Genomic DNA, 19,390 nt, shown 5'->3' on the forward strand with positions numbered 1-19,390 from the left:
GCACAGTAGGAAGTTGGCATGCCAGGGCATGGTGTATGCACTGTTTAAAATCTGCCTATGCCCCACCCAAGATCACTAAGTGGTACCAGGGCTCCATGCCAGCTGCCTGAATGCTCACAGGTGTGGCTTAACAAATCATTTATTAAAAAAAACAACTTATTTTCTTTTCTACTCTAGAGGTTTAAAGAACAGCTATTCAAGTTATAGATAATAGTAACCTCAGTGATACAATACCTTTAGATGATAAAAGAGCTTTACAACTACATTATGAAAGGCTGTGCTGGAAGCAAAATAAAGAGGATAAGGGGAAAGTCTTTGTGGCAAACAGGAGTGTGTGGAAGGGGAACAACAAAGTTGGATGTGGCCACATTCAGCAAATCCAAAAAGCATCAGAAAGCTTTGCCTGACCACTCATCCCTGTACCTCAAATCGGAGACCTCTTCCTCTCCTCCTTCTTTGCCATATGAGACTGCAGAAAGGACAGGGGGACACTAGTTACTTGCGTGGTCTTCTGTGGACACTGTTCCTGAGCCAACTGTTGCACTCAGGTAGTTGCTGATACCACAGACCTCAAAAGCAGGAACAGATTAATCTTGATTCAGTGCTGGGTTCTGTGAACAGATCTTCAGATCAGCTGTACTGACGCCTGCTGCAGGGGTGTAAAGTGATGCCCAGCATCACAGGTGGGTCCATGCTAGAGGTGAGAACATGATCTTTGGCACCCAAATCCCATTTCCCACCTGCTATGCCATTCTTGTGTCTGTGCACATCCACTTTCAGGTTTGGTATTTTCACCTGAAATGTAGATAGCAAAGCTGAAGCAGTAACTTTTCGTGGAAACAGGGTAGGAAAATCATAGTTTATTTCATCTCTAACTGAGTATTAGCCACATACACTCAATTTCCAAAACTGAGTGTATTGCCTTAAGACATAGGGCAAGTTGTGACATAAACTCCTCATCTATTTTTTATACCAAGTTATCACTAAGGGAGTTTGATACTGACAAACTCTATTTTGATGTAATTAAGCATTATTTGCTGATACTTTGGGTATCTTTTCTGTGCCATACAGCACTGACAATAAAAGCCTGGATTACTCTTAAATAGTGAAATAAGCCTAGAAACTTCAGTGGTTAATCTTTAAATGGTTACTATTACCCTAAATATGACCTGGAAACATCTATAATTTTCTCAGTGTTTTAAAGTGTCTCACCCTTGTATTTGGGTAAAACACCCCAATAATTCCAAGGAAGCGGTTTGAATAGATGCCTGCCATAGAAACTATGAGAGTAACCACATGGTGTGGTCATATCAGCAACATGAAAAAGGAAGATAGATAGTCTCCACCTTGGATGGCAATTTTCGGAGACGTACGTCTTTAAGCTGGGTAGAGGCAGCTGAATAGCAACGGGAGATTTTGTCTCTAATTGGGCATGGCTGGGAACTCCCCTAAACTCCAAAGTTTAAACACCCCCGGGGAACCTGCCCGTGCTGGGAGGAGGCTGAGTTAAGGTCAGGAGGTAAGTACTAACTTATGATTTCCCCTTTCTTAAAGTGTTTGAGCGACTACTTCCAAATTTATTAGGGCATCTGCTGGGTTAATGGAAATTCTCTGCTCTCCTTAGACCATGTAGCAGGTAGAGTAAGCATGGCTTGATAGTTACCAGCTGGAAGTTGCAGGAGAGAGAGAGCAAGAAAAAGACTTTTTTTTTTCTTTTAACCAGGAAATGAATCCTGCGGTGCAGTTCAGAGCTGAGGGAGACAGCCCTGAAACTGCTGAGGGGACAAAGTGTGGGAAGGCAACGGTGGGTGGGAGAACAGCGTGAGCCTCTGGCACCCTGGCGGTTTCTTCTGGGTTTGAGCAGGAAAAGTGGCCCTTTTGGTACCCTGGACTCTGCTCCCAGCTCCGGGGCTAAAGGGTTCTGCACACTGAATGCAGATAATGGTGTTTCTGAAAGACCACCCCCTCTTAATCCCTTCTTACAATGCTAAGAAGTATCCTTGGAGAAACTCAAGACAGGCATGTCATTAAGGCTCACGAGGAAATAGGATGGAAATATGGATTTTAGACAAAAGCAGTAAAAACGTCTGTATATAGACAAATTTTGTGTTGAGACCTTTGCTAAATATTAAGGCTAAAGGTAGTGCATGCAAGGTGTGGTTACTTAATTAGCTGCAGCATAAATTCCTGACATGAACCGATTCTTCAGCAGTGTCTGGGCTGGTGCAGTGATCCCAAAATGCCCTGGATGGTGATGCATTTTTGCTATGGCAATCAGGTATTGCTGAGGTAAAATAGGGAAGTTTGCCATATCTACTTCTCACATTGCCTGGAAGTCTTTGACCGTTTCATACCTTTTGCAAGAGCCCATTTCTTCAGCAGGAAGAGTCAAATGCATCTTTTTTCAGCAGTGGGCAACACCAGGTCAGACCCTCGGAAGGTAGTAAACCCGGTGGTTCATACGGCTGTCGTGCTGTGGCTTTAGCAGCAATATCTGTTAGACTGTTTCTTATCTCTTCTTTTGTCCTTTGCCGGCATGGGCTGGTTGATGAGTGATAGCAACTTTCTCTGGCAATTGTATGGCTTTCAGCCGTCCACTAATTTGTGGAGTGTTTGATATTTTACTTCCACTAGAAGTTACAATCCTACGCAGCTTCCGTAACTGCCCAGTAGCGTGGTGTGATCCCAAGGGTCTCTTCCAACCTAGACAATTCTATGATTCTATGAAATGCACATCGAGAATCGGCATAAATATTTACAGTCTTTTCTTTGGCCAGCTGATAGACCTCTGTTAATGCAATTAATTTGGCTGCTCGCGCGCTCAGCTTCGAACTGAGTGGTGAAGCCTCCACCAGTTCATTCACAATAGTTATTTAATAACCCGTAGCCCAGTTGCTGCTCAGATAATATGAAGACCCGCCAATTAATAGGTTCAGACTGGGATTAAGAAATGGCATGTTTGTTAAATCTTCGTGAGTCTTTTCGGCTTCACGGATGGTAAATACACAGCTGTGATGTGGAGTTCCTTCCCCAGATGAAGAGTGTTAGTCACCATCCCAGAGACTATTCCTTGCCCTTCTTGTACAACCAAGGTAGATGGTTTGTTGTAGTCTAGCAGTCCCAGGCAGGGATGGTTTTACCTGGTCTGTTGCCCAGTGGATGGGTTCTCCAGCATCTTGAGCAATAATTGGTATCAGGGGTTATGCCATTTCCTCGAAAATAGCTCTCCAGGGGTGGCAGAACCCTACAGCTCCTAAAATGGCTTGCATTTGTTTTTAGTAACTGGTTGGGAAAGATTTTGAATGGGTTTAATATGGTTTTCCCATAAACGCCATTCGTCTTGTTGGAGAATGCAACCCAGATATTCTACATTTCTCTTTAAAAAAAAGATAGTAACTTACATGGAAAGGACAATGGCCCTTTTCAGCTGAAGCAAACAGTAAGGACTGGGTGTTAGCTACACAAGATTCTTTGGCTGCTAATAAATCATCAATATATTGTATCAGAAACAGTTGTTTGGTGGTTTTTTTTTTTTTTTTTTGTATACACAACATCCTGAAAACCTGTTACTAAAATTTTAGAAAAATAGTGGAGGACTGAGTGAAGTTCTGAGAGAGCCTTGTCCATGATACCTGTACCTTTCCCCAAATAAATACAAAAAGGCATTGAGAGCCTAGATGGCTAGGTATACTGATTTATGGTAAAAAAAGTTGCCCTGACTCCAGTAAGACGAGGGATATATCTGCCCACCTTTAGGGAATCTCAGGGGTCAGCAGGCACATAGGAATGGGCAACTAAACTGAGCCACCAGGTCCCTGCGTAGTCAACAGAGATGCATTCAGTGGATCTAAAGTTTGAGGAGACTTTACCAAAAAACAAGGGTGTTTTTCTGTGTCAGAAGCTGAAGACAATTAAAATCCACTTACAGCTGACAGAATTATTCTTAAAAGGATAAAAAAAAATGAAGCTGATGACAGGTTTTTATTCTCCATTTATCATTGTTCTTCTCACATAATTTAGTGCCATATAGAATTTTTTGTTCATGTAAAATGACAAAATTATACCTGAGGCTTTTTCACTCCCTCTGCTTTTGTTCTGCAAACAATAGATAAATTTTCCAAGAGGATTAAGTTTCACGTTCTTGGTATTGCAGTCTTTGGCTTTTTTAGTTAAAAGTCTTATTTACTGTAAGTTTCTGCTCATCACGAGTCGGGGCGATGTGTGTTGGAATGATAGGGATGCAATGTATCGGAGAAGTAGGATAATGAGAGAGGCACTAGTTAGCTGTTGTGGGCTATATAGATAAACCACACTGCCATATAGTGAAAGATAGGCACACAACATGCAGAAAATAATAAAACCACTGTCTTAGAGGCAAAACATTGTAATTAGCAACAGTTATTCACATTTTTAAAACTGGAGGTGACTATTTTTTCCTTTACCTGTATTTGGATTATATTGTCTGGATTATCCCAAATATTCCTATTTTATTTATTGTAGTAACATGACTTGGCTCTTACCAGAATTGCTCAGGGGAGAACTCTTGACCTGATTGTTCTTTAAAGTCAAGTTTTGGCAACATATGTTCCAAACGTACTTTAAGTAGACTGACAAAGCACTGTGATTTGAAGAAAACACATCACTAGAGGATGGTGAACCTAATTTGAATGGGAAATGCCAGGTGGATGCAAAGTGCAACAGACATCACGTTGCAGCTTTGGCTTTTAACTCTGAGAAAACTGGGGTCATCTGTAAATTTTTTTTATTTTTTTTTTTTTTTAAATCAGGCACCCTATACTGGTTTCTGAGCCATTAGGACACCATTAGGATACTAATCACGATTAGGATAATCCTAATGAGAGGGAACGGCTTCAAGCTCCAACAGGCTAGGTTTGAACTGAACATTAGGAAGGAGTTTTTCACAGAAAGAGTGGTCAGACACTGGAATAGGCTGCACAGGGAGGTGGTTGAGTCACCATCCCTGGATGTGTTTAAGAGTCATTGAGATGTGGTGTTGGGGGATATGGTGTAGGGGAGAACTTTGTAGAGTAGGGTAGATGGTTGGACTCAATGATCCCAAGGGTCTTTTCCAACCTGAATGATTCTATGATTCTTTTCATCTTTTCAGTGAGGATGATGGAAACGAAGGGTGGGTGAGTAACTTCCCTGAGTGGCTTTGTACACTTGTGTTAAAACACAGCCAGGTTCCTCCTGCGGCTCGGGGCTCACACCGCTTGTTTCAACGTGTCAGTCTTTGCTTGCAATCACACCAACCCCCCCCCGGCAGCCCTGGGGAAGGCTGTACAGCCCTGCACATCTTACAGGCTGTGTGGTGTCAATGGCCCCTCTCCCATCCTGCCTTTCAAACCAAATTTTATGACCCCGTTTTCTGCTTCATGTGTTCCAGGGGACCAGGAGCTCGGAAGCATGTCGGGGAAGCCCAGGCTTACCTACCTTAATGGCAGGGGGCGAATGGAGCCCGTACGATGGCTGTTGGCAGCCGCTGGCGTGGAGGTGAGTTCACACTTGGTACAGTGTTCCAGACTGGTGTTTTCAACCCGCCTCAGTAAGGAACGATTTAACATGCATGTGGAGGATAAACGGCTACAAGGAAGTGGCTTTTAAATTAATTTGGCCAGTGGGACTGCGTGTTTGTAGCTGCATTGTTTAGTGGTTGTTATTTGGGATGCAAACACAGTGGAACTTGGAGTTTATTAGAGATACTATCAGTCCCCTGGAGTCATTAATCATAACAGGTCAAAATGGGGATTTACCTAAAGGCTCTTAATTAATCAGATTTTTCTGGCCGTGCAAAACCACCTTAGCTCACTTGTCTTCAGTTTGCAGTTACTGTGTGTGTGAACAAAAGCCTGCTGTTGGCCTTCACACCCTGGGGTGGGCTTAGAAATGGTTGATTGACCTTCTGCTTCCCTTTGCACTGGCTGCAACCTGTCTTCCTCCTGAAGATGTCTGTTCCTGCCCGCGCTTACCTTATTTCTGAATCGGTGCCTTGAGGCAGAAGTGGCCAGGCCCTTCTGCTCCTCCCCAGCTGCCTGGGCGACCCTCAGGACATCTGAAGGATCTGAAGATCCAGGCCATTATCTTTCACTCGTTTTGGTCATTCCGCATGTGCTTATGCCCAGTCACTTACAGAATACAGATGTTCCTGTGCAGCAATGTAACACTAGTCTCTCTCCTTTCCCAGTTTGAAGAAATTTTTTTGGAAACAAGAGAGCAGTATGAAAAGTTAATCAAAGGTAAGAATCCCAATGCCTGAGGCTTAGTCTCTCAAAAAAGTTGTTCTGATTTAGCTAAATTTGTCATTTAAAAATAGTTTATTTAAACCAGTGCAAATTTCTAGAGGCACACCTAGGTGACTGAAATACTAATTTTGAGTAATCTGTTCTTTCCGATGCCAAAAACTGGTATTAGCAGAAAGCTTCTGTGACTGTGTTTATTGTAGTATGTTCAACAGGGGCAGCAAACATTCCTATTAAATGCAACTTAATTATCTGGGCTGTTGGACTGTTAACATGGCTCCTGGCATATTTTTGATCCAGGGCAAACAGCATTCCCTGAAGCAATTCCTAGGCATCATTTGGGAGTTGTCCCATGCCAAGGGCCATTTCCAAGATGTCATTTAGATGTGACCACCATGCTGTGGTCTGTGCCAGCTGGCACAACCTTGGGAGTGAGACCAGTTCCCAAACACCAGTGCGTACCCCCAGCCACTGCCCTTGATATTTGGCCTGATGAAATCCAGCAGTGAACCCCTCCACAGCCACCCTGGAAGGAGAAGACCTTGCTGCCGGGGTGGGGAAGGAGTTGGGACTGTGAGAAACACGACAGAGTGCAGTTTACCTGCTGCCCAAGAGAGACCTCACAGCTGGTTGAGCTTGCTGAGACATACTAGGAGCCTTGGAAGAGGAGTCAGCTGCATTCTGGCTGCTTGCTCAGAAAGGAAAAGCTGTGTTTAAAGGAAATTCTGGCAGAAAAACTAAAATGAACAAAAGTGAAAAAAGAAGAAGCGGTATCAAGAAGATCAGAATCAAATTGGCAAGTCCAGCTGGCTGGGAATCTGACAATGTGGGAGGGCAGTGCAGTGTAAAGACACCAGTTACAGCTCTAAATATGATAGCTCGGGTACTGAAAGCCCAAATCTGCGGGTGAGTAACTTCCCTGAGGATGTGGTAGTGTTTTTCAAGTGGCTTTGTACACTTGTGTTAAAACACAGCCAGGTTCCTCCTGCGGCTCGGGGCTCACACCGCTTGTTTCAACGTGTCAGTCTTTGCTTGCAATCACACCAACCCCCCCCCGGCAGCCCTGGGGAAGGCTGTACAGCCCTGCACATCTTACAGGCTGTGTGGTGTCAATGGCCCCTCTCCCATCCTGCCTTTCAAACCAAATTTTATGACCCCGTTTTCTGCTTCATGTGTTCCAGGGGACCAGGAGCTCGGAAGCATGTCGGGGAAGCCCAGGCTTACCTACCTTAATGGCAGGGGGCGAATGGAGCCCGTACGATGGCTGTTGGCAGCCGCTGGCGTGGAGGTGAGTTCACACTTGGTACAGTGTTCCAGACTGGTGTTTTCAACCCGCCTCAGTAAGGAACGATTTAACATGCATGTGGAGGATAAACGGCTACAAGGAAGTGGCTTTTAAATTAATTTTAACATGCACGTGGAGGATAAACGGCTACAAGGAAGTGGCTTTTAAATTAATTTGGCCAGTGGGACTGCGTGTTTGTAGCTGCATTGTTTAGTGGTTGTTATTTGGGATGCAAACACAGTGGAACTTGGAGTTTATTAGAGATACTATCAGTCCCCTGGAGTCATTAATCGTAACAGGTCAAAATGGGGATTTACCTAAAGGCTCTTAATTAATCAGATTTTTCTGGCCGTGCAAAACCACCTTAGCTCACTTGTCTTCAGTTTGCAGTTACTGTGTGTGTGAACAAAAGCCTGCTGTTGGCCTTCACACCCTGGGGTGGGCTTAGAAATGGTTGATTGACCTTCTGCTTCCCTTTGCACTGGCTGCAACCTGTCTTCCTCCTGAAGATGTCTGTTCCTGCCCGCGCTTACCTTATTTCTGAATCGGTGCCTTGAGGCAGAAGTGGCCAGGCCCTTCTGCTCCTCCCCAGCTGCCTGGGCGACCCTCAGGACATCTGAAGGATCTGAAGATCCAGGCCATTATACATGCATGTGGAGGATAAACGGCTACAAGGAAGTGGCTTTTAAATTAATTTGGCCAGTGGGACTGCGTGTTTGTAGCTGCATTGTTTAGTGGTTGTTATTTGGGATGCAAACACAGTGGAACTTGGAGTTTATTAGAGATACTATCAGTCCCCTGGAGTCATTAATCGTAACAGGTCAAAATGGGGATTTACCTAAAGGCTCTTAATTAATCAGATTTTTCTGGCCGTGCAAAACCACCTTAGCTCACTTGTCTTCAGTTTGCAGTTACTGTGTGTGTGAACAAAAGCCTGCTGTTGGCCTTCACACCCTGGGGTGGGCTTAGAAATGGTTGATTGACCTTCTGCTTCCCTTTGCACTGGCTGCAACCTGTCTTCCTCCTGAAGATGTCTGTTCCTGCCCGCGCTTACCTTATTTCTGAATCGGTGCCTTGAGGCAGAAGTGGCCAGGCCCTTCTGCTCCTCCCCAGCTGCCTGGGCGACCCTCAGGACATCTGAAGGATCTGAAGATCCAGGCCATTATCTTTCACTCGTTTTGGTCATTCCGCATGTGCTTATGCCCAGTCACTTACACTTTCGCTCGTTTTGGTCTTTCCGCATGTGCTTATGCCCAGTCACTTACAGAATACAGATGTTCCCGTGCAGCAATGTAACACTAGTCTCTCTCCTTTCCCAGTTTGAAGAAATTTTTTTGGAAACAAGAGAGCAGTATGAAAAGTTAATCAAAGGTAAGAATCCCAATGCCTGAGGCTTAGTCTCTCAAAAAAGTTGTTCTGATTTAGCTAAATTTGTCATTTAAAAATAGTTTATTTAAACCAGTGCAAATTTCTAGAGGCACACCTAGGTGACTGAAATACTAATTTTGAGTAATCTGTTCTTTCCGATGCCAAAAACTGGTATTAGCAGAAAGCTTCTGTGACTGTGTTTATTGTAGTATGTTCAACAGGGGCAGCAAACATTCCTATTAAATGCAACTTAATTATCTGGACTGTTGGACTGTTAACATGGCTCCTGGCATATTTTTGATCCAGGGCAAACAGCATTCCCTGAAGCAATTCCTAGGCATCATTTGGGAGTTGTCCCATGCCAAGGGCCATTTCCAAGATGTCATTTAGATGTGACCACCATGCTGTGGTCTGTGCCAGCTGGCACAACCTTGGGAGTGAGACCAGTTCCCAAACACCAGTGCGTACCCCCAGCCACTGCCCTTGATATTTGGCCTGATGAAATCCAGCAGTGAACCCCTCCACAGCCACCCTGGAAGGAGAAGACCTTGCTGCCGGGGTGGGGAAGGAGTTGGGACTGTGAGAAACACGACAGAGTGCAGTTTACCTGCTGCCCAAGAGAGACCTCACAGCTGGTTGAGCTTGCTGAGACATACTAGGAGCCTTGGAAGAGGAGTCAGCTGCATTCTGGCTGCTTGCTCAGAAAGGAAAAGCTGTGTTTAAAGGAAATTCTGGCAGAAAAACTAAAATGAACAAAAGTGAAAAAAGAAGAAGCGGTATCAAGAAGATCAGAATCAAATTGGCAAGTCCAGCTGGCTGGGAATCTGACAATGTGGGAGGGCAGTGCAGTGTAAAGACACCAGTTACAGCTCTAAATATGATAGCTCGGGTACTGAAAGCCCAAATCTGAATTTGCTTCAAAATACTAATTAATCCAGACAGAGTGGTACAATCCTGGATACACAGCCAGAGAGAAGAATTAAATGGTGGTGAAAAGGATAGGGAAGTTTTATAAAGAAGATTAAGGGCTTTTCTCTATATATTTTGAGATTAAGAGGGTGAGAACACAAAGGAAAAGGTGGAGTTTCATACATTGTATTGAAGAAAGACAAATTAGTTAGTCATCCTGATAAAGGGACCTCTGGAATGCTGTCAGTCATGCAGAAAAGGACTAAGCATGAATAATCAACTGCTTTTAATCCTGCATATATATTCTTTGCAGTGGTAATGTGAAGTGGTTCTCACTGCAAAGCGAGGAGAAGCAGAGGTCAGAAGAGAGAAATCCCCCTTTTCTGTAGATTAGAAACAAACCATGCATGTACTTCACTCACATTTGCTGCACCACTTTTTGTTAAGGGCCAGAAAATCAGATTTTATTTTTCACTTCACGTCTTTCTGCTGAAAAATATCCTTGCAGAGCTGTTAGTTTTCCAGTTCTACTATGTTTCTGCTAGTTAGATACCAATTAGTATTTCTTCCTTAAGCTGCTGAGGTGTGCTCTGGAAAGACATGAAGACACATGATCTTTCTGTGAGTGTTTACAAGAAACAGGCTATTTGTTGCTGCAGAGAAAGCTACTCTTTGAATTGGAACTGTAGATTAGTAATATAGCATGAATGAAGAATGTTTATTAATTCTAGACTAACAAAGTATAATAACTCTGTGGAGAGAAAAGCAAACAGAAGTGCCTGTTAAAATGAACCCTTATACCTGGAAGAAGGATGCACTGAACGGGTTAAAATTGAGCAATTAAAATAAATGATTAACTTTGAGCAATGCAAAGTGGCAGCTGCCTAGTTGGCTTTGGAGTTTTGCTGTGATTTTTAAGAGGGCGGGATTGTTCTCTGGATGGCCTTGATGTGTAAGTAGAGGAGGGAGTATCTCCAAAGAGGGTGAATTAGTCCAGCAGAAAACTGCTCTCGAGAAGTGCTGAATCCACCTCAGTTTAGCTCTCAGGGCTGCCTCACTGAAGGCTCAGAAAATGCTCCTGCCAGCACCAGGAGACAAGGAGATGCATCTAAATAGCCTTAAACTTTTGTGGAATGACACAGGATAGGCCAGAAATGAAAATCTATGGGGACTCTCAAACTCTTGTTCCTGGAGTGACTGTGTAAAACTTACTTAAGCAGCAATTGCTCATAGTCCCTGCCTCTAACTCTGTAACTTCACAACCTTTAAGGTGGCCTGACCTCTTCCTTTCCCTGAAGTGACTGTGTAAAACTTAAGCAGCAATTGCTGTCATAGTCCCTGCCTCTAACTCCGTAACTTCGCAACCTTTAAGGTGGCCTGACCTCTTCCTTTATCCCAGTAGCTCAGTCTTGCTGCGATACCACCCCTCTCATTCTTTCTACTCGTGTGTGTATGTCCCTGAGAGGGAACTGATCCACATTCAAAATAATTTTAGGGGTTTTAAAGTTGTGATTTAACACGCGTCTTTTTTCTCCTCCGATCCCTTGGGTTGAAAGTGCTGGCTCAGGCTTTTCCTGCCAGCATGAGGCAGGGTCCAGAGGTGCAGAGGAGCTGGTGGTGCCAGCTCCCATCAGCCAGAGAAGCTCTGGCACCACTGCAAAGTGGTGCAGGCTGGGCAATATTTGATCTTTCCCACAATGGTAGTTTACTGCATGGAGTTTCACAGTTCAGGCAAGACATCAGTGAGCTCCTGCACTGCAAAAGAAACGTGCTCGGTCTCTCACTCTCCTGTAAAGCTAAAAGTCTAGGAGGAACTAACAAGCTTTCCCTCAACTTTCCACCCTAGATGGAGTCCTGCTGTTCCAGCAAGTGCCTCTCGTTGAGATTGATGGGATGAAGATGGTGCAGACCAGAGCCATCGCCAACTACATAGCAGGGAAATACAACCTCTATGGGAAAGACTTGAAGGAGAGAGCCCTGTACTGTTACACCTCCTTTCACCTAATGAGCAATCTGTTATTTGATAGCTGTATTATATCTAATAAATTCAATGCCGTAAATCCGGTAGAAAGACATGAGAAAGGCTAATGCAATAAATAGCAAGGACTCCAGCCTTTGCTTGGGTTTTAACCACTGCTTCTGAAACGCTGGCTTTTAGTCCTTTAAAAAAATATTTAGCTTTACTTTCTGTTCACTTTTGGCTATGAAAATTGGCACTATGGTGGTGATCATAAAATTCCTGTAAGTTGCCTTAGTTCATTGGAAAACAGATGAAATAACTTCTGTGCTCTTTTACACTGTCTTCCCCCCACCGATAGGATTGACATGTACGTGGAAGGAATAACAGACCTGATGCAAATGATTTTGATGTTTCCTTTCTCTCCACCTGAGGCAAAGGAGAAAAATATTGACTCAATTAAGGAGAGGGCAACCAACAGGTACTTCCCAGTCTTTGAAAAGGTAAGAGACAGTGAAGGAGGTGTCTGTAAAACTTGTACCTACAATTATCAAAAAGTTTCCCCCAAATTAGAACATGTTTGTAGTGCAGGCCGGTTCCAAATGCTCAGCTTTCTTCGCTCTCTCAGAGAAGGAGAAATACAGCAGCTTGTTTTCTCTATTTGTTGGCTTGTGTTGTCAGGGCTGTGGTATGTGAACATCTACAAAGCAAACAAAGCAGTATGTTCTCAGCTACACAGCAAAACTTTTCACTGAAGTAAAAGCAAGCACGTACGATTTCTTTTTTCCTTGAGGGGACAGTCCTGCACTTATATTTGTTTAGAGCACATCTCTGTGCTCTACTTAATTTCAGTTGGAACCTTTTCATTAGAAGAATGCAAAAATCCCTTGCAAATAAATCAGGTAGAGAGATTAGGAGCACTTTAGTAAAACAACAGTCACAGATTTCTGCACATCCCTCTTTCGAAAACAACAGACCAAACCCCAATGACTCAGACGTCTGGCAACACTTCTCAGTTTTGTAACATTCATCTAGTTTTGATGGAAAACAATAATAAAAGCTGAACATCCTAGAAGTTCTTGTGACTGTAATAACTTACTCCCAAAGGCAGAGGAGTAGCCAACAACCAACAGCTTTGGTTAGCTATTATAATTCTGCATTTCTAAGTTTGCTTCCTGGTATCAACACTGGACATAACTTTAAATGAAATATCAAAATGGCAATTTTATAAATTCTCCAAGTTACTCTCTAGTACCTTCGTTGTCTCTAATTCTGTGACTGGTACTAGTCCCCCTAAGTGCGTGGTTTTGTCCCTGTCCCCAGTGCCTACCATCATTCACTATTACCAAGTGACCAGGGTTTGTAGTCTGTGCACTACAAGAGTTTTCATATTTTTTTTAGGCTCACAACTTCCAGCTGAAAACTCCACCCTGAAATTTCAGCAGTAATCACCGTTGAGCTTTGCAGCTGTGCTGTGAGGCTGAGCTGCCAGGCGTCGTGTGTCCCCTTCTCATCTGCAGCCCACCTTCTCTTCTGTTCTACAGGTTTTGAAACAACATGGCCAGGACTTCCTCGTGGGCAACAAATTCAGCTGGGCAGATGTTCAGCTCATCGAAGCCATTTTAGCGGTGGAGGAGAAAATACCTGCTGTGCTGTCGGGGTTTCCTCAGTTGCAGGTAACTTTGCTGTTGAACATGCCCCTGCTTAGGAACTAGAGGGCAATCCTGAAGTGATCATCTCTCCATGCTTAGTAAATCAGGAGTGTGGGGTCTTCGAGGAACCGTCACTGTTGTGTGCTTAACACCAAACATAAGAGAGAATTTATTTAGTTGGTTTGTTATGAGCTACAAGACACTGTGCTCCTGACTAACCCTGTTGAGATAAGCGTACCTCTGAGTGATATGTGCCTCCTCAATAGAAATAAGTTAATACCATCCCAAGGGAGTCACTGATCTAAGCTGCCCTCTTTTCATTTTCCTGCTTCCTGCCAGTGGGTGCTATCTAATACCAGATAACAAATGAAGCCTGCGATACAGCTTGACATTTTAGAATTGGTATGACAGTTTTGGGATCCCAGTAACCTCACTTCACTTCTGCCCTCTACAGTATGGCTAGAAACTCAAGCCTTAGCCCTAAGCCAGGCTTTTCTTTCAATAATCAATTCCCTACAATCGAGAATGAATTCTCTGCCTTCGTGCCATGTACCAAGTCTGAAACCAAGCAGAAGTGAGGTGCTTCTGCTGTGAGACTCCACCAGAAGACTCCTGGCACTATGGGCAAACGCGGTGCAGGACCAGCAGGAGTCATTAAGAGCTGAGATACAGTGGATCCAAGTGGAACTGGAAAAAAAAGCAGATAGTGTTCCGTAGTCTTCCCATGTGCCTGTAATCATGGTAATAAAATGTTTTAGGCAATGCAAATTTGGGTTGAGGAGGCAAGGGACGAGGCCATGCTTCTTTGTGCTTACAAACTGTTGATTTGAGGGGTGCACTTGTTATTCTCATTAACAAAAGAGATAGTTCAGAATCAGACTATCACAGTTTTCTCCTTCCAATTGATGAGGAAAAGGACTGCTTTTCTTTTTTTTAATGCCTTTTTTTTTAAAAAAAAAGGCATAAAAAAAAAAAAAAAAAAAAAAAAAAAAAAAGTTTTTAAATCTCAACCCCAACAGTTTAAGCCTGAATTTAGTGTGGCAGGATGAGGCACTTCAGCCACAAAGTGGGCAGTAACGCGGGTCAGATTTTACCCAGATTTTGCTGCCTTGGGCAATGCTTGCCTTTAGCTCCCATCTTCTAGCAAGCTGCCTTAGCCTGGAGGCATGGACACAGTTCAGTTGAGTCATGCGTTGAGGGAATCCTTCACTGCCAGGAGGGAAAGGATTGAGTTAGGGAGGGAATCCTTCACTGCCAGGAGGGAAAGGTGGTTTCTTGTTTAACAGTTTTTACTTTTCTTGCTCCTTCTTGTATTTCCCTCTCATCCTTCCAATGCCTGTAAGGAAGAGGAAATTACGTTTATACTTTGCCAGCAAGAACTGGCTGCTGTTCTGTGAAGCTCCCCTCCCTCAGCCCCATGGTTAGAAGAGGTTCTTGTATCTCTAAGCTTGCTCAGCTTCCCGTGGGGTCTCCAGCTGCTCCCAGTCTGCGTCACTGAGTCCTCTGACTTTCTGTACAATGAGATGTCAGGATCCATGACTCAGTTGCCTTAACCACAGGCATCTCTCACCTCCTGAAATGCCCAACTCTTCCCTAATCCTAGTCCTGGCCTCCAGCCTCTGCTCCAGAAGGAGATAGGTCTCCCTGAGGGGCTGTGTTGTATCTGCTGGCCCTGTGTAGGTATTTTGGCTACCCTAGGCTGCAATACAGTATGAGAAACCTCTAATGGACAGCTGAGTTGGGCCAAGGATGCCTCCAGCCATTTCACCTTCACCCAGGCAATCCTAGAAATGCTGGGACAGTGGGACAACAGTGGCCGTGCCAGATGCAAACAGAGCTCAGATACTTACATAATGTAGTAAAAATGGAAATCGTGTTAATGTATATCATGGTTTCCCCCACATGGAAGAACCAGCAACAAAAAGAAACAGGTCCTGAGCTGGGTTAGTGCACTTGTACCTTCAAACCTATTCCCTGGTGCTCCCAGATATTGAGTTTTTGCCTTCAGTTCCTTTCAAGCAGCAGAGATTTAGCTGTTGTCTGCTCCAGCACTGCCTTTGTTGGTAAGAACAGGCGTTTTGCAGCTGCTGAGTCCTCCTGTTGGACAGAAGGAGACTGTGTAGGTGGCACCCAGACCCCAACGAGCATCAGGATCTTTTCTAGCAGCAGGGGGAAGCAATTGTTCTGTGCAAGGAGCGCTGTTCTACTGGAGTAGCTGGGATTTCACTCGTACTCTGTTGTTTCTATTTTTTAGGCTTTTAAGAAAAGAATGAGCAATATGCCTACAATTAAGAAGTTCCTGCAGCCCGGCAGCCCAAGGAAGCCCCCGCCAGATGAATTTTATGTAGAAACTGTGTTGAAGGTTTTTAAGAAATGAATGCCTTGCTACCTTCAGTGAGACCCAGAATACTGGGGGAAAAGAAAATCCCCCAAACCCAAACCAAAGGAAGTAGGAAGCTCATTAAATTAGTATTGTTGTAGTTAAAACCAATAGTGGAAAAAACCCAAAACCCCCAACTGAAATAAAGCATTCTGATTACTCTGGCAATGTGAGTCTTTATTGATATCAAATGCTTCACAAAACATGAAAACAAAGGCATATGGAAGCAAGAACTGTTTGTAGGGCAGGGAATCAATTAATTTGGAAAAAGGTTGGTGCAGTGTTATTATTGTCAGAATGTAACTTGTTGAAGAAGATATTTTTCTGGATGAATATAGGCTTTAGAATAAGAGCTATGGAAGGAAAAAAAAGAGAATACTCACTGAATCACTAACCCTCGAAGAAGTCGACTTGTTTCAGGAGCGGTCTTGGTAAGTACTTTATATTGCATTATTTTTACAGAACTGCATGAGTGAAAGTGAAGTGAAACTTGTAATTTAATACTTGTTTCATCTGTTGTTACGAAAGCCAAATCTCTTTGGTTTCTCACACTTCCCCAGTCTTGCCTAGGAACCAGCTTTTGTAACATTGATTATTTTCTTCCTCTACTTTTTAAATGTGATTCTTCTGGGCACTTTAGTTCATTGTTCCTGGTGCCTCGGAGTCTGTGCACCCCTTCATGAGATGAACCACTTTGAAGGGTGGGGAGGGCAGAGCCATGTCTGCAAATGGATGGTCCCTCAGGTTCAATATTTGTTCGTGCTTCTTCCTGTGTGTTCATCTGCTGTTTTGGGGGATGCTCAGCTGCTTCCTAGCCCTGGTTCTGAACACCAACGGCCAGCTACATCTTGGTCCTAGTGAAAGAAGAAGCACCAGGCTCTGAGGCCATAGAAGGGCTTTTAAACTCCCTTATTGCCCAAAACTGTGTAACCACACCCAAACAGGCCCTGGAGTGGACGGACCGTGGCTGGGAACCATCTGGGCAAGAGCAAATGGGCACTGGGGGCCACCACCTGCCCCCGTGGCAATGTGCTGGGACCAGTGACACCGAGGTGGGCACAGCTCCTTCAGCGAGGCCTGCCTGCAATGGTGGAGACGATTCACAGGGGGGCATTGGGGAAGGGAGGAGTGTGGTCACAGGGCAGTGCAGGTTTCATGGTGCGTTAAAGATGCACTAAAGCTGCCTAAATTTCCCTTATTATCAATTCCTCCTTGTGCAGGTTAAGGTCAGTGATCATTTAGTGAGTCGTGCTCATTATCCCTCATCCTGAAAAACTGCTCCCAAGGTTTCTCGGAAAGTGCTTTTTGGTCCAGTGTGAACAACGAAGAATGTGCCAGCCAGAAGAATCCCAGGTCTGATGGCAGGGTCAGCTCAGGCTGAAGGACCTGCGTTGCTCTCCCCCTGGATCTCCGCTCCAAATACTGAGCCACTGGGCACAGCGGGGGCAGCCACTGTGGCTGGCATCATCACCTTGCTCCACAAGACCTATTTGGTGGTGACTGGTCTCATCCTTTGGGAGTCATAGGAGGTTTTGGAAAGATCTTCTCTGGAGATAGCCCCCTACTTAGCCAACACACCAGGTGGGACCTGTGCTGGCCTCCCTCACCTTCACCAGGCACCTGGTAAGTGAAAGCAACAGGTCTCAAGCAGTTGCTGAAAAAAGTTGCTTCTCCTGTGAAATCTAGAAGGCTGGATTTTACAGGAAAAGTGCCTGGATTTATTTGTTAACAGTTGGCAATGCCACGGGAGAACTGCCCGTGGGGCTGCGGTGCATCCTGCGACCTTGTGTCACCAAGGCACCCCTGCGCTGTCCCAAGAAGAAAGGCACTGCCTACCTGCCCGTGCAGGGACGCCACCTCCCTTGTGGCAGCGGTGTACACCTCCATGTCACCTCTGTGGCTGCTGCCTCCCCACGCTGAGCCACAGGATGGGCTTTCAGCGTGAAGGTGGAATGACTGTGAGCTGGCTGGGACGTCATTTGCTCCTACACCTGCAAAAGGTCAAAACACAGTCATTGTTACCATTGTTAAATTAAGGCCTGGGGGTAAATTGGACTTTTTTAAGACCTCACTGCAAGGTTTTCCTTGCCAAACTGATTCTTTTTCTTCATAAAACAGTTATTTCAAACAGTGGGTATGATCTTTCTGGTATTTCACATGCAGGTTACGAATGTGTTATCTCTGGAGAACAAAGGGCCATGGAAGAAACACGCACCCTGTTTGGCAGACTCAGGTAGGGCAGAGGTGGTTCATTTCTACAGCTGTAGGACAGAACACAGAGCAACAGAGGTTCTGCTTCCACTGATTTTAAAGCCAACATATGAGGGCTTATATACATTTCCAGCAACAATAACTGCCTTGTGAAGGGGCCTGATGCAGGAGAGCAGCATCTCCATTAGAAGGAAACTTGGTTCCAGTAGATGTCAGTAGGCAAATCTGGTGCTTAATGTTGGCATGACAAAAGCCTAGAAAAAGAGGAGGTTTTCAGGTGTGAAATGCTCTGGAAGTCCTGATATTGCCTGCCTGTCCATGGCATGCTCCTTTCTGTTCTTACATACTGACTGTCTCCATGGGGAGAGAACCACATCCAGAGGGGAGAAAGGTCCAGGGGCTGGAAGTGTGGAGGGGAAAATAGGGAATAATCACAGGGAAATGAGACAGTTTAGAATTTGCCAAGAAGACACAAACATTACAAACTAAGCAGAAGGGAGAGAGAAAGGGAGCCAACCAGAGGGAACTAGAAGGAAAGCTGAAAGCTTTACATGCTGTTATGCGGAGAGAGATCCCTAAAAGCAATGGTGAGCAGGTGACACCCCATCCACAACCTTCTCTTTCTCTGCCCCGCATGGAGATGGCAGGAACTGGTGATGTTAGCCGAAGGAAGGTGGTCACTAATTTCAGCTGCTTTGGTTTTGGTCAGGCAAGGTCTCGTATTTGTTATTCAAACCATCACGTAAGGAACCGCTGGCAAAAAACCTCATCATGATAGAAAAAAATTCAAGCTCAGTAGCACTGAGGACACTTTCTGGCTTCTAGGAAACCCACTTGCTCTTCAAAATGTTTGGGAAAACACCTAACGCCCTTCACATACCCAACACCAAGTGTTAAGTCAGCAGGATCACTGGAGAAAAGGGCATTTTCTTTCTTTTAATTTCTCTCTTTCCTCTGCAAGGCTATCCTTTGTAAATGTGTTCTTGGGTTTATGAGATGGTTCTGTTGCACACTTACCCTGCCGGGTTCTGAGGGCGTAATTTGCTGTGGAGAAATGTTTCATGGGATGTAACGTGCGAGCTGTACTTTTCCAGTGTGCTGAACGCAGGCAGCACCACTTTGGAAAAACAACAACAAACAGGACATTTGTTTTAAATAATCTGAAAAAAAACAGAGCTGGGCTTTATTTCTGCAGCAAGGCAGGGCTGGGTACGTCCCAGCAGGTCTCATTAGCCACAGATGAGGCTCCCTTCTCTGCAGTCCCTACTCCCTCTGCTAACACAATAACACTACGGTTTGTGTGTGCACCTACTTCCCTTGCAAGCAGATTTGAAATATTGGCTCATAAATTTGAACACAGCTCCAACC

General features: G+C 44.5%; 1 protein-coding gene and 1 long non-coding RNA gene across 2 annotated transcripts; both read left to right on the top strand.

The window, feature by feature from the left end:
* The first annotated feature begins 1,433 nt into the window (after nt 1-1,433).
* On the top strand, nt 1,434-6,257 carry LOC106892055. The gene is made up of 3 exons (XR_001412815.1): nt 1,434-1,519; nt 5,408-5,514; nt 6,206-6,257. It is a non-coding gene; the product is annotated as an uncharacterized LOC106892055 (long non-coding RNA).
* Nucleotides 6,258-7,437: 1,180 nt separating this feature from the next.
* On the top strand, nt 7,438-15,975 carry LOC106892053 (glutathione S-transferase 3-like). The gene is made up of 6 exons (XM_014948929.1): nt 7,438-7,548; nt 8,865-8,916; nt 11,669-11,801; nt 12,141-12,282; nt 13,324-13,455; nt 15,686-15,975. The coding sequence occupies exons 1-6, from the start codon at nt 7,462-7,464 to the stop codon at nt 15,806-15,808; spliced, it is 669 nt and encodes a 222-aa protein (XP_014804415.1). The 5' UTR covers nt 7,438-7,461; the 3' UTR covers nt 15,809-15,975.
* Nucleotides 15,976-19,390: the final 3,415 nt, after the last annotated feature.

This window comes from Calidris pugnax, unplaced genomic scaffold (genome assembly GCF_001431845.1).
Source record: "Calidris pugnax isolate Ruff unplaced genomic scaffold, ASM143184v1 scaffold141, whole genome shotgun sequence".
Lineage (NCBI taxonomy): Eukaryota > Metazoa > Chordata > Aves > Charadriiformes > Scolopacidae > Calidris > Calidris pugnax.